Source organism: Toxorhynchites rutilus, chromosome 3 (genome assembly GCF_029784135.1).
Source record: "Toxorhynchites rutilus septentrionalis strain SRP chromosome 3, ASM2978413v1, whole genome shotgun sequence".
NCBI lineage: Eukaryota > Metazoa > Arthropoda > Insecta > Diptera > Culicidae > Toxorhynchites > Toxorhynchites rutilus.
This window is the reverse complement of record NC_073746.1, coordinates 55,564,528-55,588,713: the sequence shown is the minus strand read 5'-3', so window position 1 is coordinate 55,588,713 and position 24,186 is coordinate 55,564,528. Positions and strand designations below refer to the sequence as shown.

The 24,186-nt window shown below is 39.8% G+C and overlaps 2 protein-coding genes across 3 annotated transcripts in view; both read left to right on the top strand.

Moving 5' to 3' along the window:
• LOC129780629 (uncharacterized) overlaps positions 1-24,186 on the top strand; it is a 196,803-nt gene that overhangs the window by 52,137 nt on the left and 120,480 nt on the right. The gene's annotated exons all lie outside the window — the stretch shown is intronic.
• Positions 10,284-15,593, top strand: LOC129773151 (uncharacterized). Its single transcript, XM_055776725.1, has one exon. The coding sequence runs from the start codon at positions 10,284-10,286 to the stop codon at positions 15,591-15,593; it is 5,310 nt and encodes a 1,769-aa protein (XP_055632700.1).

The window sequence follows — 24,186 nt, the reverse complement described above, 5'->3', positions numbered from 1 at the left end:
AGATGTGATATTGCTCAGGTTTTTTTTTACGCGTGTACTGTCAATTGGAAAATCCACGTTAATCGTTAATCGAAAAATCCGCGTAAAAACCACATGAAAAAACCTGGTTAAAAACCTGGATGTAATACTGTGGAAATATTTACATATTTACATCTTCCGCACATATTTGCTTTAAACCCAATTAATTGTTCAATAAAGTTATACAAAATTAAACGAAATCGTTGGTAGTCTTTACATTACAATATGGATGCTTTCCTGATACATTTTCGATTTTTCTGACAGCTGGCCGTTTATGGGTTAAATCAACACACTTTTGCTTTTAATGAATATCTCAACGAGCATTGATGGTAGAAATAGTAAAGGTCGGTGATCATATTCAATCGATTGTAAAGTTTTTCCCAAAATCATGGTTTGAAGGTGGTAAAATGTTTTAATAAAGGTGGTTTGCATCACTAATCTTTATTTATCAAATGTCGTCTTTGTCATGACAAGAACCTAACTAGGGGGTCTCCGTAGCCACATTGGTTGCGCGTTCGCTTAGTAAGCGATCGATCGTGAGTTCAAAACTTAGGACCCCCATTGACCATCTTTGTGTTGTTACAGAATAACTACGTCCACGCAACAATCATCAGCGATGGAGATCGATCCACGGTCGAAATAAGATCGATTCATCCATACAACTGCTCTGCTCTGCAAGAAACATCGGGCTGCTGTTCTATAAATAACTCAACAATGGATCAACGACTGTCTCCGCTGTCCAATCTTAACTGGATAATGGAAGAACAGATAGAAAACTCTTACGCCTAAATGGCTACTGTGTAAATGTGTACCATTGCAATGGTATAGAAGGGAATACTCTAACGCCGAAAAATGGCAACTGTGTAATGTGCTAATTATAGATATGATAAATATGTGACATGTACACGATTAAAATTCGGCTCTGTTACAGCTAAAATGCTAATGAGCCTAAAATAAACAAAAGGGATAAAAAAAAAGAACCTAACTATGTCTTCAGCAACTTGTTATACTTTTGGTATGTAATGTGATCCACGGAATCCATCGTAGCTGAATAGTTCATTATCTCATTTCAGAAAAATAAAGTTTCGGACATATTTGAAATACATCAATAAAGAGTCATCATAACGCTCAGGAGTTTATGCAAAACAACTAACTGATTTGTGTTACGGGAAAAATGAAGAAATTATTATTAGAAATCCTACATGTTGAGCAATTCCACGCCAAATTAATCGACCATTGCTTATCCGCTTATACTTTTATTTTTTATTATTTTTTTCTTTTATACTAAGTGTTTGTAAATTGTAAATTATAGCCAAATTTTTTATGACATCTCAAGAATGTGAGAATTTAAAGGTATACTTTGCTTCTGTGTATTTCTCAGATCGCAACTAGTAAAAGAATAAACGTGTCTCGATGATATAATACGATTACAGAGATCATTTCAAATCATGAATCTCATAGTGGTTACCTTTCTAAAGACAATATTTTATTCTAGTTTAACACATTTGAATAATTTTTTTCCAGCAACACGGCATTACGTGTTGTTTAATATTTTGTTTTCAAAACTCTCTTTTCGACAACAGGACGATTAAACGAATAGTTCACAAGACATAGGATAAAATTGATCAAGTAACATCTCTACATTTCTTAACCTTTAACGAACGCGCTCATTTTTCTAGAACGATGACCAGTTGGTCGACGGATTTTTAGGAAATTAAGTGTTTTATTTCCAGAGCGAGAAAAGGTGCATAATTAATATCGCTTTATTGGATTTTATGGAAACTTTTAGTAATAATAGGTAGTATATGAATAGGTATGTCCATACAAAAGGAAAATGAAATGAAAATTTCAGAAAAATAATGAGATTTATTGATATAGATATATAGATTATGTATCTCCAAAACTATATGCAAATGATGAACTATTAAATATTCATAATGTATATAATCATGCAACTATGTCTTTCATAGTTAACGTAACCAATCAACATTCGAAAACAGTTGTTTACTGTAATGTATATAATAGATTACAAATATTGTAAACGAATTCAAGATACAAGAAATGTTGATTGAATCATTTCACCCTAATTTGGGCTGCTCACCAATCATCTTGCTGTCATATAGAGAATTGCGAAAACCTGTTATTGTTGCTTGAGCTTGAGCTTGAGCTTGAGCTTGAGCTTGGGTAGACTGTACAATTCGTAGTTGCTCTCCGTGATTGACCTGAACCAACCAAATTGCACAAAAAACACACAGAATGACGCTTGGCACTAGCAAATCATTCTCGTTGTGCAATTCTCGGCGATTCGAGCTTTCAATGGTCAATAACGACGCCGGCCACGTCCTTACAGTCACCAGGGGAAGGGAAGGAATGTTAGTATGATATTCGTCGCCCGAAGGCCAGAAGGGTCGCCTCTATAGCGTGGTTCCCTAACGTTTATCATGGGGCGGATAGTTGTTAGTGGGAATGGTTAAGGAAATCAGGATTCACTGCGGTAAGTGATGTGATTCAAAAATTTCAAATTTGATTTTTGTAATATTTAAATTTTTAACTTTTGATTTTTTTATTTTTTTTATTTTAAAGTTTTTAAATTTTTCAATTTTAGAATTTTTAAATATTTTTAATTTTGAAATTTTTAGATTTTCAGATTTTAATGTTTTGATTCTTAGATTTTAATTTTAATTTTACTTATTTTTGTTTATTTTTTTTTAATTTTTATTTTTTAGATTTCAACACGTTAGGCCCCGACTTTTTCCCGCCGCGCCCTCCATTCACTGCGCACCAAGAGCGTCTATGTTGTGCATAAGTGCCGGTCCCAGCCCCCAAAGATATTCATTGTATAAATAAGAAATACTGAGCTGAATGACTAGAAAGTAGTCACATTTCGCAAAACATCCGAAAACAAACCGTACATATTTTCATTTTATTTTATTATTCTACAACGGATGAAGAACCTCTAATCTGAATTTATAAACTCAATCTAGTGCCTGGAATTGAAAAACCAGTAATCAAAAAACTAATATAAATATATAAATGTTTTCAACTAACTAATTCACTCCAAATGAAAACTGAAATTAGAGTCTTCTGACTCAAATTAATAAATTTTGAAAGGAAAGTGTTAAAAAGAATCCTTCACTTCACCATACAATAAGAGCCCCCGCAGACTACAGACCTTTCTTCAGCCGATAGTTCAGTCGGATTGGCCTACTGTTGCAAAAACCGACCCATCTGAATCGGTGTAATGTGCGCACATGCATACCTCTCCGTACTGATTAAGAAGCCGACCGAACTATCGGTCGACAAGTCAGTCTGCAGTCTGCGGGGACTCCAACAGTAGATGACGGAGTAGAAAAACGCACACAAATACCATATAATGGATGAGAAAAAAGCAAGACTACTTTCTAGCGCACGCATGCGCTCAACACAAAGAAAACACAAATACAAACACATAAACCACTTATCTTGCAGAACACTTAGTTTATCACATGTACTTTTTCAAAATCCAATCGCGACAGCGGAGGGTTAACTGTAGGAAACCGGAGAAGGTAACCGAAAGAACCCCTCTGAAAACAATCGGACCGGCGATATATTCTGTTATTTCTCGCGCATGCGCTTTATAGAACTCTAATCTCGATGACGGAGAGTCTAAACCCTATTAAGGGTCTATTAAATGCCTTATTAAGCCTATCCTATTTTTGAACTCTCTAGGATTTTCTTCCTATAATGGTAAAGTTAAGTTTATTTGTTTTAATGCCTACAACAAAATCAACAAAATAATTTAAAAAAGGAATACTACTTGATCCCCTATTATTTTGATTTATACGCTATATACGAAGTATACGGAAACACTGAAAATAATTTTACTAAAAGTTCAGTTTCTCCTATTAGACGCATCCAAGGAGGCAAACTCTGGCAAAGCGACGAATGCGGCAATCAATCCCAATAGGACGTACCGTTCCGAATTACATCCCGGACAGCCCCATATACAGCACACCCTGCAACAACAACCTGAAATGCTTAAAGCTCTGATGATATAACTGAAGGGTTACTCTAAAGAATTGATTGAGATATTAATTTTATAGTTATATCATCAGGGCATCAAGCATCCCAAGCCACCATCACAGAGCGTCCGAAACATGAAACCGCTCGAGATATGATTCAAAACGGTATTTCACACGATGTGTGACAATTAAATTTTATATGCTATTTGCAAAAATTTTCGAACGAAAATACTATTCCACTTTCTATTATTGCGAATACCTAATTTAAAACTATCATTCATACATGAAAAAACAAGAAAACTATATGTTCTACGGCCGCGTTGTATTTTCACACCATTTATTCTTATTGAGAGTAAAAAAAAACCTATTGGACGGAAACATTGATTGTAGAGTGAAAAAAGAAAAAAAAGAAAACGAAACCACTAAGCGTCTTATCTCCATTCCGCTCGCGTAACACAAGCTCTCTCCCGATGCTCGTTAGAGGCGAATGAACTGCAAAGTTTAAAGCCTCTTAAAAACAAAGAAAGAAAGAAAGATGCTCGCTTGAGAAACTGCACAGCAACACACACGCACACATATAGATGCGTCCCGTAACGTGTAATAACACGAAACGGACATATAATGGATGAGAATTTTTTGCTAGCTTCACCTAATAAGTTTTTTTTAATTCACTACACTATTTTGGCGAAAATTCACTTTGCGTGAACAACTATTAAATCTATCCGAGAATATTTCGAACCGTTTCAGAAACATCACTTTTTCCACCACATCACCGTAACTTGAGGAAAAATACGAAAATATAAACACAGAGAGCAGACGAAAAACACGTCTGCACTCGCTGACTCCAAAGATGCCTCTGCGAAAACCTGTTAAAGGGTGTGTCACATCAAAATGCATCACGGAAAAAACGCTGTAGAAATTTAATTTTTAGGAATTATATCTTCAGCTTTCGCTTATAATCAGATAAGAGTGTATAGATCACGTTGGCCATGCTTCACTGTCAATTTTTCGTAAATTCGGAAAAATTTTGTCGAACGAAAAAGAGCGTCGTGAATTAATCCTGTGCACTCATTTCGAGAATCCGGAGTTGTCACATCGGGACATCGGTAAGATGCTGGGAATCGTCCAATCCACGGTCAGCAGAGTACTAAAACGATACTTCGAGAACCTAACCATCGAACGGAAGGTGAAGAACAGCAAAAATGGATGCTTCGTCAGTGAAAAAGATCACAAGCGCGTAGTTAAGCAGTTTAGACGTGATCCGAGAAGTTCGGTCCGGGATGTCGCCAATAAGCTGAATTTGTCAAGTTCATTCGTCCAGTGGACCAAGCAGCGGGAGGGCCTGCGTACATACAAGGTTCAGAAGGCTCCTAACCGCGACGAAAGGCAAAACATGGTGGGGAAGACGCGAGCCCGGAAGCTGTACACCGAAATGCTGACGAAGCCGCATTGCCTGGTAAAGGACGACGAAACCTACGTCAAAGCGGACTTTCGTCAGCTGCCGGGCCTGTTATTCTTCTCCATAGAGGACAAATTCAGCGTTCCGAAGGAGATTCGCAAACAGAAACTATCCAAGTTTCCCAAAAAGTACATGGTGTGGCAAGCGATCTGCTCTTGCGGAAAGCGGAGCGCCCCCTTCGTGATGACCGGCACGGTAAACGGGCAGGTTTACCTTAAGGAGTGCCTACAGAAGCGCTTACTACCACTATTGAAGCAGCACGAGGGCCCGACCATCTTCTGGCCGGATCTCGCTTCGTGCCACTATTCAAAGGACGTGTTGGAGTGGTACGAAGCCAACGGGGTCACCTTCGTGCCAAAGGAAATGAACCCGCCCAACGCGCCGGAGCTTCGCCCAATAGAGAATTATTGGGCGATTATGAAGCAGGCCCTCCGGAAGAACCCAAAAGTTGTCAAATCGGAGGCGGACTTCAAGAGAAAATGGATTTCTGTTCAAAAAAAACTACAACCTGACGTTGTACAGAACTTTTTGGACGGGGTAAAGAGGAAGGTGCGAGCATACGGGCTTGGGCTCGAAGTATGAATAAAAAGAAAATGCCAAAAGTTGTTCAATAGTTTTTATTTTACTGTCTAAAATTTTCAAAAAGGATCGGTCTACTGGGCGAATTTCTACAGCGTTTTTTCCGTGATGCAATTTGATGTGACACACCCTTTATTGTTGCTGAAGATAAACGAATAACTCATGAGAAAAGATTTATGTGAGCTTTATGATTTGGAATGACCACTAGAATCATATTACATAACCGGAATACATTTTAAAAAATAATGTTTTTTTTTCATGATTTTTTCTCCATCCAGGAAAAATAAGAATTCCACTGCAGCGGGTTGAAATAAGAGAACACTACGCGCTTTAAGTCACAAAATATATTCGCAAGATTCGCGATTATACAAAAAAAATATCTTCGGTACTATTTCTTGTGAAGGAGTTTGCTCGGTTGCCTTTTCAGATGACTCAGACATAACCTCCATTGACACGTTTCGAAGTGAGTGAATGTTCTTCTGAAATCGCGCGATTCTTCACGAAATACATTGACGGTCCGATTTCTCGGTTGTTTTTTTCTAAATAGTTTGCGATTTCACACTAAATATATGAAGTATATTGTCGGTTTGATTTATTGTGGAACAGCTTTCTCGGTTGCTTCCTTGGGTTACTCATAAATAAAGGGTGTGTCACACCAAATTGCATCACGGAAAAAACGCTGTAGAAATTTAATTTTTAGGAATTATATCTTCAGCTTACGCTTATAATCAGATAAGAGTGTATAGATCACGTTGGCCATGCTTCACTGTCAATTTTTCGTAGATTTGGAAAAATGTCGTCGAACGAAAAAGAGCGTAGTGAATTAATCCTGTGCACTCATTTCGAGAATCCGGAGTTGTCACATCGGGACATCGGTAAGATGCTGGGAATCGTCCAATCCACGGTCAGCAAAGTACTAAAACGATACTTCGAGAACCAAACCATCGACCGGAAGGTGAAGTACGGCAAAAATGGATGCTTCGTCAGTGAAAAAGATCACAAGCGCGTAGTTCAGCAGTTTAGACGTGATCCGAGAAGTTCGGTCCTGGATGTCGCCAATAAGCTGAATTTGTCAAGTTCATTCGTCCAGCGGACCAAGCAGCGGGAGGGCCTGCGTACATACAAGGTTCAGAAGGCTCCTAACCGCGACGAAAGGCAAAACATGGTGGGGAAGACGCGAGCCCGGAAGCTGTACACCGAAATGCTGACGAAGCCGCATTGCCTGGTAATGGACGACGAAACCTACGTCAAAGCGGACTTTCGTCAGCTGCCGGGCCTGTTGTTCTTCTCCGCAGAGGACAAATTCAGCGTTCCGGAGGAGATTCGCAAGCAGAAACTATCCAAGTTTGCCAAAAAGTACATGGTGTGGCAAGCGATCTGCTCTTGCGGAAAGTGGAGCGCCCCCTTCATGATGACCGGCACGGTAAACGGGCAGGTTTACCTTAAGGAGTGCCTACAGAAGCGCTTACTACCACTATTGAAGCAGTACGAGGACCCGACCATCTTCTGGCCGGATCTCGCTTCGTACCACTATTCAAAGGACGTGTTGGAGTGGTACGAAGCCAACGGGGTCACCTTCGTGCCAAAGGAAATGAACCCGCCCAACGCGCCGGAGCTTCGCCCAATAGAGAAATATTGGGCGATTATGAAGCAGGCCCTCCGGAAGAACCCAAAAGTTGTCAAATCGGAGGCGGACTTCAAGAGAAAATGGATTTCTGTTAAAAAAAAACTACAACCTGACGTTGTACAGAACCTGGGGTAAAGATGAAGGTGCGAGCATACGGGCTTGGGCTCGAAGTATGAATAAAAAGAAAATGCCAAAAGTTGTTTAATAGTTTTTATTTTACTGTCTAAAATTTTCAAAAGGATCGGTCTACTGGGCGAATTTCTACAGCGTTTTTTCCGTGATGCAATTTGATGTGACACACCATTTAATCTCTGTCTGTGCCTGTTGAAATGTCATATTGATACGTGCGATTTGTCAAAAATATACCGTAGGTTAAGTTCGATTAATTTTGGATGAGTTCTTTCGACCGGCTTTATAGTTTTTTTCACATTATTCGCCACCAGTGTTGCAATAATACTATCTATACCCGGTATTCCGATTAGTCGAGTTGTCGAAAGTTCGAATCACCAAAACTGAAATAATGAGAATGATTTGCTACTCCCAAGCACCGGTTGATTTGGATTTGTGAAATTTTGCTGATGAAATCTTTCACTAAAAGCCACTGCGAAGTGTACAGTCAAATATGATAAAAAATGCATGTTATTATATTTTTAGTGATAATTCCCAATTTCTCAAAAAAATAAATTGTTCTTCAGTGTATATCTTATTCAAAGCGCTATCAGTTCTCGACAACTCGTTCTTAGACAATTTTGTACACAAGTTCTTGCTTAAATGCATAAGCCATAAAAATGGCTGCATGGTGCATAATGCATAAAAAAGACTAGTGGGTAATGTCGGGGGCACAACGTAGAGTTAGGCCAAGGGCTGTCAATTCAAATAACATATTTAAGGTCCAAGTAGTTTTCAGGTATTTCTCAACAAAATTACATTTCCAACATCATCAACAACATATATTTTTCACATTCGGCTTAAAATACGCTGCACTTGGACGCCACTTTTGAACCGAAAACAATGCTCGAATTCGTAAAAATTGAATGATCGATCGGGAATGAAATGATCGAGCTTGGATACATTCCTGAATTCACACCTGCTCTCTCCCGGTAAAATAAACACGGTGCTGGATGATCGCTGTCGAACTTGAAACTGAAGAGAGGAAGAGAGTGTTGAATTATAGAGATTATAAACATTTGCAGTTAATTTTGCCTGTTGTCTTGAAAAAAAGCAATTTACAAAAACTTAACCTTAGCTCTCAATCATGAGAAAGGCCATGCAGGACGCCATAGTTGCCGCCGGCGACTGGTTGCTAGCAGGATGAGTGCCAAATCGTTACAATTAGCTAAACGTTTAAATCAAACAGCCTGTTTGGTAGAAACGCACCCCTAAACGCGCTCCTGCGGTTGTTACACAGCGAAAGGAGAGAACGGAGTATGGCAGAGAGTGAGTGTCCTCACTGAATGAACCGTCATCGTCATCACCTACACTATTACCGACGATGATCGAACAAGGGACCTTTGTATGCCGAGATAAAAAGCCAGAATGCTACTAAAAAGGAAGTAATTGTGTTGCGCAAAAATGGTCGAGAAATAATTGTTAGTCTTAAGTCCAATAAATTTGTATAGTTTTGTAAGAGAATAAATGTAGTTGTGTGTAGAGTTTGTCTTATAAAATTTGCGAGTTATAATTTTGTGTTGAGTAACCGAATAAACGGAAACGGAAATTGGTTTCGTCCAGTGTGGATTTGAATGAACGCAGTGTTGTAAATTGGCCCAACATAAGCTATCGAAACCGGAAATCCCAACCCTGAGGCGCCAACGATACAACATTTTGGTCCTTCGAACCGGATTCTGGAGGAACCGGCAGGACGGACAGGATAACCAGGAAAAGGAATTAAGCTATTCAAGGCTCAACACAAAAAAGAAATCGCCATCGCAAATTCAGAAGCGAACAAAAAGGATCGACAATCAAAAGGATTTTGAATTCGTCATTCCACATCTATACTGGTTCGGCGGAATACTTGAGTTGGACAACGGTCAACTGATTTGTTTGGTCAGGTTAGTAGAACAGATCAGTATATGTCCAGCCAAGCTAGGTGACAAATACCATTCTAACACTCGTATTTTTTGAATTATGTGTGCGCGCATCGTAATGGAGGCTTAAATGCAATTCAACAACGGCGACAATACAAAGGAAGTGCATTTGGAAGAAATCGATAGAAAGCTTAGTTCAACCATTTCAATTTTGGAGCGCAACATTACCTTAGGCAACGTTGTTGTCGCATCGTGCACCGTGGGCGGACACACTGAACCGGAGCAGATTTATTTTTTGTAAGGTAACTATACATAGTTCAGTGTATGTCCAGTCGAAGCGTACAATTCGGAATACTAACCGTTATCTTTCAACGTGTTCTATACATCGTACGAGCCATTGAACCAATCATCGGGAAACCGCGAGGTGCTGTTGACGGACACAATCAAGTGGACCATCAATATCCAACGGAGAAGCATCAACGTAGTTTCGAAACATTACGAAAACATTACACCAGAATTTCGGATTTTTTAAGAAAATATTGTACTGTGTCAGCGTTTTATTGTGAGCAACCATGCCGCCATCAACATCGTCATCCAGCAAACGTTCACCGTCCCTAAAATTGCTGAAAACAAGGCTGAAGGAAGTTATGGTAACATTTAATGATATTTGGCAGTTTACCGAACAGTTTGAGGAGGAGGTTACAAATAGTCAAATAGATATACGCTTAGAAAAATTGGATGAATTGTGGGAAAAATTTGGCGATACTTTGATCGAGATTAAGGCTCATGATGATTTTGTTGTCGAGCAGGACGATTTCGACGAGGAAAGGCAAGAATTCAGCACCCGTTATTATAAAACCAAGGCATTCCTAATGGATAAGATCAAGGAACGACGTGAACCATTGACGCCCAATCAGTCCATTCGAGTTGGTGACATGACTATGCAGGAACCACCAGACCACGTGCGCTTACCCCAGATCAAACTACAAACATTTGATGGGGATATTGACGCATGGCTAAGTTTTCGTGATTTATTCTCCTCATTGATCCACTTGAAGGCAGACCTACCTGAAGTTGAAAAATTTCATTATTTAAAAGGCTGTCTGATGGGAGAACCGAAGAATTTGATCGATCCACTTCCAATAACCAAAGCCAATTATCAAATAGCATGGGATATGCTTATGAAAAGATACAATAATTGCAAGCAACTCAAAAAGCGGCAGGTATTGTCTTTGTTTAAATTACCTACTCTTTCAAAGGAATCTGTACCCGAGCTACACAATCTGTTGGAAAGTTTCGAACGAATAGTGCAAACACTCGACCAAATCATACGACCAGTAGATTATAAGGATTTGCTACTGGTAAACATGCTCTCAACACGTCTCGACCCCGTCACGCGTAGAGGTTGGGAGGAGGTATCTTCAACCAAGGAACAGGATACGATTGCAGACCTGACTGATTTCCTGCATCGACGCATAGGAGTATTGGAATCATTGCCGCCAAAACCGGTGGACACTAGAGGTGTGCCACAATTCCCAACCCAAAACAAGCAGAAATTCGGCACGGGAAAGGCTAATTTCAATAGTTTCCCAACTGCCACGATACGATGTGTTGCCTGCAAGGAGAATCATCTTTTATACCAATGTTCGAGATTTCGGTCTATGTTAGTATCAGAAAGGGATACTTTGCTAAAAACGCATTCGCTTTGCAGAAATTGCTTTAAAACCGGACATCAAGCAAGAACTTGCGAATCCAAATATAGCTGTAGAAACTGCAAGGGTCGTCATCATACGCTTGTGTGTTTTAAACCTGGTAAGGATTCGAATGTCAAAATAGCATCAGTCGCAAGAAATGATTGTAACTCCGAAGAAGCTGGCTGTTCATCAGGTTCTAATTCCTCCCGTGTGGCAAACACTGCAGCAAGCGATGTTCAATTGTCTGGAAGTGCGCAGCGATTATCATCATCGATTTTATTGGCAACAGCGGTGGTGCTGATAGAGAACTGTGAAGGCAGTTGGTATCCAGCTCGCGCACTTTTAGATTCTGGTTCCGAAAGTAATTTCATTTCCGAGCGGCTATGTCAAAGGTTGAAACTGAAACGAGACGAAGTGGATATTTCAGTTCTTGGAATTGGGCAAGCTGCAACCAAGGTTCACCATAGGATACATACAGCAGTTAAGTCTCGGATTTCAAACTACACGCGGGAGATGAATTTCCTAGTCCTACCCAAGGTCACGGTCAATCTTCCTACAGCAACGGTAAATACCAAAGGTTGGTCCATCCCAAATGGAATTAAGTTGGCGGATCCTGCATTCTTCGAATCCAAGGCGGTGGACCTGGTTCTTGGCATTGAGGCATTTTTTGAATTTTTTGAATCTGGAAAAAGAGAAACATTAGGAGAAAATTTACCAATACTCACCGAATCCGTTTTTGGGTGGATAGTGTGTGGAGGATTATCCGTTCCAAACCATGACATCCACATCAACTGCAACGTTTCTGCTTCCGAAAAACTGGACGATTTAATTGCTCGATTTTGGTTCTGCGAGGAAATTGGATCAACGAAATATTCACCGGAAGAAACACGCTGTGAACTATTTTACCAGCAGACTGTTCGGCGAGAAGCAAATGGACGGTACATAGTGTCACTACCGAAAGATGAAGGCGTTTATCCACGGTTGGGCGAGTCAAGGGACATCGCATTCCGGCGTCTTCAGGGAATTGAGAGGAGGTTGGCTCGAGATTCCACATTAAAAGATGAATATACCGCATTCATGCAAGAATACCTGGAGCTAGGTCATATGAGGAAAATTAACGCTGATGAGCGTGATAGTGTGAAGAGATGTTATTTGCCACATCACCCGGTTATAAAGGAAACCAGCACAACTACCAAAGTGCGTGTCGTCTTCGATGCTTCCTGTAAGACGTCCACAGGTGTATCTCTCAACGATGTACTACTGACAGGGCCGGTGGTACAAGATGATTTAAGATCAATAATTCTGCGTAGTCGAACTTACCAAATTATGCTTGTATCCGACATAGAGAAAATGTTCAGACAAGTTAATGTGTGTCCTATGGATAGAACGTTGCAGAGCATTTTATGGCGTTTTCCACACGAGGATTCCGTTGGTACATATGAGTTGAACACCGTTACCTACGGAACAAAACCCGCACCTTTCTTGGCTTCTCGAACGTTGAAAGAATTGGCAATGAATGAGGAGCAAAACTTTCCACTGGCAGCCAAATTTATAATAGAGGACACATATGTCAATGACATCATCACAGGAGCAAACAACATAGACAGCATAAATAATTTAAAAACACAGCTTAATCAAATTATGGATCGAGGCGGATTCAAACTACGGAAATGGGCATGCAATCGATCAGAAGTTCTGGAAGGAATTCCCAAAGAAAACCTAGCACTGTGCGACTCAGTCGAATTCAAAATGGAAACAGATCGTTCTATAAAGGCCTTAGGATTGGCCTGGATCCCAAAGGGGGATAAATTAATTTTCCAGTTCAACATTCCATCTCCAACAACGATCAAGCAGCTCACCAAACGCCAAATACTGTCCGTCATTGCATCGTTGTTTGATCCACTAGGGCTATTAGGAGCTACGATTACTGCAGCCAAGATCATTATGCAGCTGCTATGGTCATTAAAAGACGCAAATAACAAAGGTCTAGATTGGGATCAACCTGTACCATCGAAAGTTGCAGAGATGTGGTTGAAGTATCATGCGGAGCTTCCATCATTGAATGAAATACAAATAGATCGATGCGTGGTCATCCCCGATGCAACCATGATAGAAATTCATTGCTTTTCGGATGCCTCGGAGAAGGCATATGGTGCATGTTTATATATTCGAAGCCAGAATGTAAACGGGAAAATTCAAGCCCGGCTTCTCACTTCCAAATCCAAGGTGGCGCCATTAAAATGCCAGACGATTCCCAGACTCGAGCTGTGTGGTGCATTTTTGGCAGTACAACTGTACGAGAAGGTACGCGAATCAACGCGATTTAAATCAAAAGGTTATTTTTGGACGGACTCCACATGTGTACTGCGTTGGATAAGAGCAACTCCAACGACATGGACCACCTTCGTGGCCAATAGAGTGGCAAAAATACAAGCTGTTTCTGAAGGTTGTCAATGGAAACATGTTCCAGGTATCAACAATCCAGCAGATATGATTTCCAGAGGAATTTCACCCCATGAAATCACAATGTCCAAGATTTGGTGGCATGGACCAAGATGGTTGGAACAAGAAGAAAGTACCTGGCCCGATTTCAACTTAAACAGCATTGCTGAACTAGAAGAGGAACTACGTCCTAGAAAAATCACCAGTTCCGCAATCAAGGAGTTCAGTGAGTGGTACATTGAAAAATTTTCCACTTACACTAAATTAATAAGAAGCACCGCATATTGGCTGAGGTTGATCAATCGTCTTCAATCAACATGCAAGACTAAGGAGCCAAACACATTCCTTACCACTGCAGAGCTACGACAAGCAGAAAACACAATAATTCGTCGAGTTCATCAGGAAACGTTCATTGATGAGTGGAAGAGCCTATCCAAAGGAGAACCGGTGTCGAGAAAATCAGCGTTGCGTTGGTATAATCCATACATCTGCAAAGAAAATTTGATTAGAATAGGAGGTAGACTATCGAATTCGAACGAAACAGAGGATACAAAACATCCAGCGGTGTTGCCGGCTCGACACGTATTTACTCGTATGCTGATGCGATATTATCACGAAAGACTATTGCATGCTGGTCCACAGTTGTTGTTGGGAACAGTCAGGTTGAAATTTTGGCCATTAGGAGGAAGGAGTGTCGCCCGAAATGTAGTTCACCAATGCTTGAAATGTTTTCGAGCAAAGCCATCAACAGTCCGTCAGTTTATGGGGGAACTGCCAGCAGCACGCGTCACGCCATCTCGTCCATTCCTGAATACCGGAGTTGATTACTTCGGACCTCTTTACGTACGAGTAGCTCCTCGACGTACCACAACGAAGGCATATGTTGCCATTTTCATTTGCCTATGCACAAAGGCCGTGCATCTAGAGTTGGTGTCTGACCTGTCGACTGACCGATTCCTTCAAGCCCTACGCCGGTTTATATCAAGAAGGGGGCTATGTGCACACATCTATTCTGACAACGGGACAAATTTTGTCGGAGCCTGGAATAAAATAAAAGAAATTTTCATAAGAATGAAGAGCAACGATTACCGTGATACGATTTCCAAGGAATGCACCAAATATGGTATCCAATGGCATTTTAATCCTCCACGTGCTCCCCATTTCGGAGGTTTATGGGAGGCAGCGGTCCGTTCTGCGAAAAAACATCTTCTGAAGGTCGTTGGAGAACATCCGGTGTTGGTAGAAAATTTGTCAACGTTACTGGTTCAGGTGGAAGGCTGTCTCAACTCACGTCCATTGACTCCATTAAGTGATGATCCAACCGATTTAGATCCTCTAACGCCAGCGCATTTTTTAATTGGTTCCTCACTCCAAGCACTGCCGGAACCAAGCACCGAAAATATTCCCATCAACCGGCTTAATAGATGGCAGTTGGTACAACGACAACTCGAGGATTTCTGGAAACGGTGGCGCCGAGAATACCTTTGTCAACTTCAAGGGAGAAACAAACGATGGAAACCTCCATTGAAAATCGATGTTGACAAACTAGTGGTCATTCAAGATGACAATCAGCCACCCATGCGGTGGAAAATGGGCAGAATCATCGCCACTCACCCAGGCCCAGATGGTGTTGTTCGAGTAGTGACATTAAAAACTGCCACAGGAATTTTGAAGCGACCGGTAGAGAAAATATGTATGCTTCCGATAGTTGACTGCAATGCCGATTCAGCACAAGAACATATGTAGTCGAAGACTGTTTACATTTCTTTCCAGTATTCCCATCCAAATGAGGAGGATTCGTTGCAGAAATTGTGGAATTTCAGGGTGGGTGGGAATGTTTGGTAGAAACGCACCCCTAAACGCGCTCCTGCGGTTGTTACACAGCGAAAGGAGAGAACGGAGTATGGCAGAGAGTGAGTGTCCTCACTGAATGAACCGTCATCGTCATCACCTACACTATTACCGACGATGATCGAACAAGGGACCTTTGTATGCCGAGATAAAAAGCCAGAATGCTACTAAAAAGGAAGTAATTGTGTTGCGCAAAAATGGTCGAGAAATAATTGTTAGTCTTAAGTCCAATAAATTTGTATAGTTTTGTAAGAGAATAAATGTAGTTGTGTGTAGAGTTTGTCTTATAAAATTTGCGAGTTATAATTTTGTGTTGAGTAACCGAATAAACGGAAACGGAAATTGGTTTCGTCCAGTGTGGATTTGAATGAACGCAGTGTTGTAAATTGGCCCAACATAAGCTATCGAAACCGGAAATCCCAACCCTGAGGCGCCAACGATACAACACAGCCAAACAATTTTTACCTCTCGCTCGATGCAAGGTGACATGTGCGGAATGGATCAAATCAACAGGAAGCAACATCATACATATTCACAAATATGATTGCACTGAAATTAACTCTTAAACATTTTTTGGCTGACCGCTGACTAGTTTTTTCGAAAAAGCATGAGTAAGTTCTCACTGGTTTCCCGTGGAAATTAAAGGTTAGTTTGAAAATATATAAGTGAGAAAATATGTCGCTGACGTTTTGTAGTGTTTCTGAGGATATTCAAAAAAATTTTTTTTAAAACATAAAAATATTTATCGTCTGAACCACAAATAAACACAACCGCTGTAACTCTCATCATTGAGACTGTGTTATGTTCTCAATTCAAAGATTTTTAATCGTGAGTTATGCAAATAATTGAGCAATAAAAGAAGATCAATTTAGTAATTTTGTTGTGAGAATACGGTTGCGGCAGAAAATGGAGCCTTGGGGCTCCGTGTCCGGATCTACTTTTACACCCGCAATTTGAAGTCGTCATTCTGGAGTGCGTTGGTCATCGGTGAGTAAGCTCGGTCCCACGGCTGCCGTACGCTACAAGCTGCAATACTCCACCGTGGTTTGCCTCAGCCAAGGGAAAAGTTCGCCAACGCCAGCGAGTCCCGTAGAACTCACGTCGGTGAGTGTAACGGTGGATGAGCGCGTCAGCAAACATCATGCTTCTCCATCGTTCCATCATCGGAGCTGCAATGTCATCGATTCGAGAGTACCCTTAAACGAAGCTGTGTGCACACAAACCCCCTCCGTAGTAGAGTAACATTCATACAAGTAGGATAGAGTAGGGATATAAGATTGACGTCATCGTTAGGAGTCAGGTTCAATTTCAAAAAAAATAGACGATTGAAAGAAAAGAAAAAATCGGGATTAGTTTTTTTTTAATTTCACTAGTTTTTATATACTTAATTTGGATGATTTGGTCGATTTGGTTTTTCCTGAAATTGGAAATTTTGTATCGGCTTGGTAAGTTGGATGAAAGGTCAATTGAAGGTGGATACAGTCGCGTGGCCAAGCGAAAACGCTAGTCCGGGCAACCATAACTTTGAATCCCGACAGAAGACCTTCGTCTTCTGGCGCGAAAGTCAGCGATTCTAAACACCCGAGCAGGATCCTCCTTACATTGGCGCCCAACTTTATAATTCACGACCCTGTGAGTTACGTTTAGGGTAATTTTTTTTTGTTATTTCCAATATTTGAAATATAGGAAATTTTAGTTTTAAGTAATAATTTGAATTTAGAAAATTTTGATGAAGGTTTATTTTATTTTTGAATTTTTGGGAGTAGGCCATTTTTAATTATTATTCTAACTATTTTGCAAATACATTCTGCTTATGTTATGTATTCTGCGTTTCCTGAAAATAAAAGAAAGGAAATCAATTTAGCATTATGGCTGAAGGAGAAATATTTTAGTGTCGTAAATCTGAAAGATGCTTATTGGCAAATTCCACTTTCAGAATCATCAAGAATATATACGGCATTCAGAACAAAAAATTGATTATTTAGATTTAAAGTGATGCCCTTCGGTTTAAAAAGCGTTCGTTTCACAATGTCCAGATTAATGAATTTAATGATGGGGACGGAATTACAACCAAATTTCTGGGTATATTTAGACGACATAATTATAGCAACAAAACCGCTCAATCAGCACTACGATTTGATGAAGAAGGTTGCAAAGAAACTCAATGCTGCCAATCTGACAACAAGCTTGAAAAAATCGAGACTCTGTAGGAAAAGTGTACGATATCTTGGTTATGTAGTGTCAGAAAAGGGAATCTCCATAGATATGGAGAATGTAAAACCAATATTGGACTACCAAACACCGAAAACGGTCAAAGACATTTGGCAGTTGCTTGGTTTAGCGGACTTTTACCAAAAGTTTATAAAATATTTTTGTGAAATAACGGCACCAACATCGGACCTATTGAAAAAAGCGAAAATAAATTTTCGTGGTCGACTGAAGCCGAAACATCGTTAGGGAAATCAAAAGAAGCCCTTAATAGTCCTCCAATTTTTGCGAGTCCTGATTTCGAAAAATAATTCACTTTTGAGTTAGATGCATCGGATCTTGCAGTTGGTGTTGCATTAACTCAAATCTTGAGTCATAGCTTATTTTAGCAAGAAATCAAACTCTATCCGAAGAAAATATGCAGCAGTAGAGAAAGAATGTCTGGCAGTTTTATGGGTCATTGAAGCATTTCGAAATTATATCGAGGTAGCTCATTTTCGCTTATTTTCAGACGCTCGAAGCAGTGTTGCCACACGTACAGATTTATTTGGAAAGGAACAGATTTTTTCGTTATTTTTGGTACAGATTCTGTACGGTACAGAATACAGATTTTCGTCGAAAAGTACAGATTGGTACAGATTTTTTCTGTGTGTGAAATTTCTTGCAATCGAACAAACCAACATTAAGGTACTTGACGACTTTTACGCCGCGGTATCGCTTGGAGCGATTTTTTTTTAATTTTAATTCATGATAGTATGCAATCTCGATTAATAAAAGTCACAGGAGGGTTGTGTCCGAGACACGACCGTATAGTTGACGTAGGATTCTGTTAGGTTATCTGTTGATTTTGGATATGTTTGAAGAATTACACCGTTAAACTCTTTGATAATGATTTGGTGACACTGAGAAGGGCTTTTTGTTTGATTGTTGGGTATTGTTTGTACACTTCACCAGTGTTTACCGAGTGATGATGACAGATAGATGATAAACAATCGTTGGATGGTGCGTAAAAACTCACCAATGTAATATAAGAGAATTACCAATACCGAACACAATTATCATTTTTTCTCATCAGTTAAAACATGTTACTTTAATATAAAGGAATAATATTTGAAATGTAAAAGATAATTTTCTTTTATAATTTTCACTTCCTGAGTCGTTATTCAACCCAATGCGAATTTGAATTGGACTAACAACAATCAATATTTTATGTAGAGCATATGGGAAATCAATTTTTCAAATATTTCTTCACTTTTCCAATTTTTCTCGCCGTATAAACTTTGCTTGGGTGAAAATGAACACAACAAAACAGACAGCGTAAGTCGAACGATCCGTTCTCAAACTGGAATACACATTGGTTTTTATTTATGTAAATTGAAATAAATCGTTTCAGATTTTGATTCATTTTAACATAACCGCTACCATATATAATTTTGCACTTACACTTGTGCTAAATTTTTCACAATACGCGATCGATCATTGTTATGAAATTTCACGAAGCAACCAACATTAAAGTTACAAATTTAAACTTTATTTGCTTATTAATCAATCGTATCACTCACCTTACTTACCATATAAAAATGCCCCCGACTTGCATATATTTGCAATGCGATTTCCTTCAGGCATCTTGGTTTAGATGGCTTTGTTAGGGAACACATTTCGGTAGAAGCAAAAGCTCCCCCTACTTTCATGTATTTGCAATGCCGGTTTCCCCCAGACAGCTTGGTTTTGTTGTCTCTGTTAGAGAACACATTTCGGTAGTAACAAATGTCCCCCCTACTTTCATGTATTTGCAATGCCGATTTCCCTCAGGAAGCTTGGTTTTGACGTCTCTGTTAGGGCCGTCGCATGTGTCGTCAATTTCGACCAATCAGAAGCGGGTATTTCTGTTAGGATAGGAGTTGAGATTATTCAATTGTTCGATAATTAGTTTCATGACATTTATTATTTTCTTCAATATAAAAAATTGTGATGGAGTACCGAAATCGATTGACGCAAAAATTTCATAAATCCAGCATGAAATGGCTGTGCAATAAGCGTTTGAAATTGGACATTCTTCACGATATGTTCGATTTTCGATTCTCAATTTGTTCCCCAATGTGTTCCCGAAGGACGTAATCCTACGTCAAAAGCTATGTACAAGCATTATAAAACACACGAAGGACTTGCAAACGTAGTATTTGTAGTACATAAATGAGTATTTTTTCATGCGAATTTCTAAACGAATATTATTCGATGATACAGATTTTTGGTACAGATTTTTGGACGAAAAAGTACAGATGATAAAGATTTTTAACCCCACCGGTACAAATTAAAATATGGCAACACTGGCTCGAAGCCTAGTATGACTTTCTCGAGTGAGTGCTGGAAAAGGGTCAGCTAAACTCTGTAGATGGGCGCTAAAATTGCAACAGTTCGATTTCGGCATTACCTACAGAAAAGGTCGCGCTAATTTTACCGCGGATTGCCTTTCAAGGTCAGTGAATGCTATACAGACAAAATGGGAGGATTCAGACTATAGGTCGATGATTTACAAAATAAATAACAACCCAGAAAAATACAGGGATTCCAAAGTCGTTGAAAACATAATTTATAAATTGATAAGAAGTGAATCAACAATAACTGATAAACGTTTCGATTGGAAGTTAATTCCACAAAGAGAACAAAGAATGGCTTTGATACAAGAGACGCAAAAATTGGGTTCAATGAGAAATACCATATCGAAAAGATGATGAAAATTTACGAACAAGTCAAAAGAAATTTGAATACTGAGTACGATAAATATTCCAAATATTACTATTTGAGATCGGGCAAACTATACGAATTTGAAGTAGGACAAAACATATTATGGAAAAATCGTCTGCTGTCAGACTAAAAGCATAAATGCCAAATTAGCACCGAAATTCGTAGAAGCAATTGTTAAGAAAAAAGTGGGGTAGTTTTGCTATCAATTGGAAGATTTAAACGGACCGTCGAATTATATCACGTTTTGCAGCTCAAAAAAAAATTAAGAATAAGAATTGAAAGCTATGTACAAAAACAATATTAAGCGTAACTGCTTAATTTAAAAATACGTATATCGGAGAAATAATAATGAACTGAAAGCTATGTGTATAAACAACACAATTAAGAAAAAAAAAATAAGACAAACACACGTATAAACGGCAAGAATAAAATTCCAAGCTATGTACATAAACTATGTTACGCACAAAAGGCGCGAAAGTAGGCGATTTTAAAAACCCGAGCAGGATTCTCCTTACAAATGTATTTAATTATGAAATAAAATCATTTTCATAGGTCAATTTCGCTAATGAATCCGGCCCATGCTTACAATTCTCTACAGCCATGCCTAATCAATTTTCGCTCTGTGCGCTAGACTCCTCTTTTACCGGATTTGATGGGAAAATCATATTTGCTAACCGTCGACCAGCATTACAGCAGCAAGTCCCGCCCATTGGACTCGCCGAAAATTTTTTGAACTTTTTTTGGTTTGTTGGATCTTGAAGATTTTTGAAGCACGACCTTCGTTGACTGTGCGTCTTGAAAATAATATTTTCAAATTTGCATCAAGAGTATTCATAATTTATTGACGTACCCAGTACCTTTTCCGGCGTTACAACTTCCTCTAACATGTGAATCATTTTTACATCTGCCTCTCCTCCTATTGGTTTACCTCCTGATGTGGGAATCAAAAAGTAAAGAGCAGCATTGTAAACAGGGTCATTTCACACCGTTACTGGTGTCATAAAATTCACTACTTTACGCGACCATCCATCTCCCCAAGTAGGGTTGTTTCCAATCACGGCGCTCCAGAGTGCATATTTATTCCGATCGCAGAAATCTAACACACCGAGAGTGACAAGTGTCTGGCCCAAGGTAGACACGCATTTGCATCGCCACCTTGCCTTCACTCGGTGGGAACCGCAGTGGACAGACAGCTCGGCATCTAATCTCTTCGAAATCTTTTCGGAACGACGGTGCAATCAAATTAACACCTACTACCCAAAAGATACCTTATTAGAACCGCTGAATGGCAGTTAATCTGACACTCGTGGCGCCCCACGGATCCAACCGGTCCGTCGGTCCGTGTCAGCGGGGATGAGTTGTTGTGAGACGGTAGTAAAAGTATTGTCGCTCATTGTGCTGAAGCGTGAACAACTGTAACTAAATCGGGTCGGGTTCTGGGGGCGGCGGCTGAGGTTGACGCGCGAAGGGAAATTAAATCGGATTAAATCAGCACTCGCACTTCCCAACCGGCTCCTCGCGGTTACCCCCACCCCCTTTCAGCGCGGAGGAGAAATTTGAATAACAAATATTGGATTCAACATGGTTTCGCGTGCACCTTGGCGACGGAATCTTATCTACGGCGGCACTATCATGGTCAAGGTGGGTATGTGGGTTACGCGCAAGTGTGTGCTCCAATCATTCGCCGGCAGTTTTGTATGAGTCAATGATTTGGTGGGGACTGTCACGCGGTACGTTTTATTTGTAAAACATCCATCATGTTCATGATTAAAGTTTTGTTGGTCACGCTTTGTCGTGCGCTTCTGCAGTTAATTAATGTGAGGTGGGCGTGTTGAAATGTATTGATGAAAGTGTTTTATTATTTTTCTGTATTTCCAGGTCAGTACGAAATAGGACTTTAAGATCGAAGAGCTGGGGAATTGGTATGTCTTGATTTGATTGTGTATCACATCTTCATCATCCAAAACTCGTAATGTGTCACTAAGCTTACGTCAGACGATAACTTTTTTCAATAATTTTCTCATGCCGAGGTGCTTTGTTTGCACTTGGTGATTTCGTCAACCTCGTACGCTAGCAAACACAATCGGTTCGCGGTAGAGCTCCGTATCTTCTTAATTGGAAGATCAATATATATATTTCGTTCCGTATACCTGGGTGGTTACGGGTCACGACCGCACACATTGAGCAAGTAATGATCCTTTATCTCGTTCATAACTGACAGTCGTTCGATCGCTCGCAGTAATTTTGCGCCTAATCATCCAACCAGAAGTGTTGTTGGGAATGATCAATGCCGAACGGCTATCGGGATTGCATTTTCGTAGCACTTTTTCACCGCCATGACTCCACACGGTGACGTTCCACCTCATCTGTCGGCAAGGAATTGGTGTCTTAACGGCGCTCAATCTTCGGCAGAACAAGAGTAACGGATAAGACCCAATTACCGACAGGAAGCATTACATCCATTAAACTGTCCATCTTCGTTCCGTTTCCCCCTCTCTGCTAGAGGCATCATGCACGTGTGGCCAACGCGTATCTCCAGATCGGGTATGCTGCGGTCATTTTCGGAGAGGAATTACGTTTGTGCACAAAGGGGGGCCAAAGGTGGTTTGAATGTGTTTTCGTCGGCTATCACCTTGAGTCGATCTCACGGCGTTTTGTTTGTTGCAGGCCGAAGATCAATGAATTACATACGAGAGGCGGTTTGTTCGAAAGTGATGCGCCTTTGCAAAGAAAACAAAAAACAAGAATAAGAAGAAATGGATTCGGATGAGAGTCAGGTCAAATGCAATCACTTTCGATGGAAACCCAGTTTGAATGAGGCGCGGTTGAACATGAGGGGCTATTGACTGTGTGATGCTCAGATAATTTTCGTATCTTCCGCTCTGATGTGTGTTAGCTTGATGTAACGAGATTGGTTGCACTCGATCTTGGAGGTTAAAGTGAAAGTTTGTATTCTCTGTTCTTCGCGTGGCTAATTGAAGGGTTTGTAAAGAATAGCCATGAATCGATACTGTTGGATGTGAGATTTTGGCGAAATTTATTGCTTTAAAATTGATGCATTTTCAGTAATACCTCAGCAAGAGGCTTGTGTTTCTTGAACCATAGGTTATTTGGATTGTAGTGTTCCGATACACAAGTAAAATTAAACAAATAAGAATCTGATATAGATGTGTTGAATCTTGAATTTAAGCTTCGAATAAATTGTCTGAAATCTACTTCATAAAAGGTTCTTGTATTTTAGCAAGAATTTTATTTAAAAAAAAGGGTTGTGTTTGAGACCGTATTGTTAATGTAGGACTACAAAATATTGCTGGCGAGAACGAATATTATAGAAGTTTAAGAATGTGTTAGTACAAATACAAACACTGACCGGGGTTAATGAATGACTTTTGGATTAATAAAAATAATAATAAAAAGCCATTTAGAACAAATTGACAAATTGACTCTCAACATTAACTTGTACCGTTGGTTGCTCGCTAGTTAGAGCAAAACTTGAACACTGAACTTACTGAATTTAAGTATCTCTTAGCAAAGC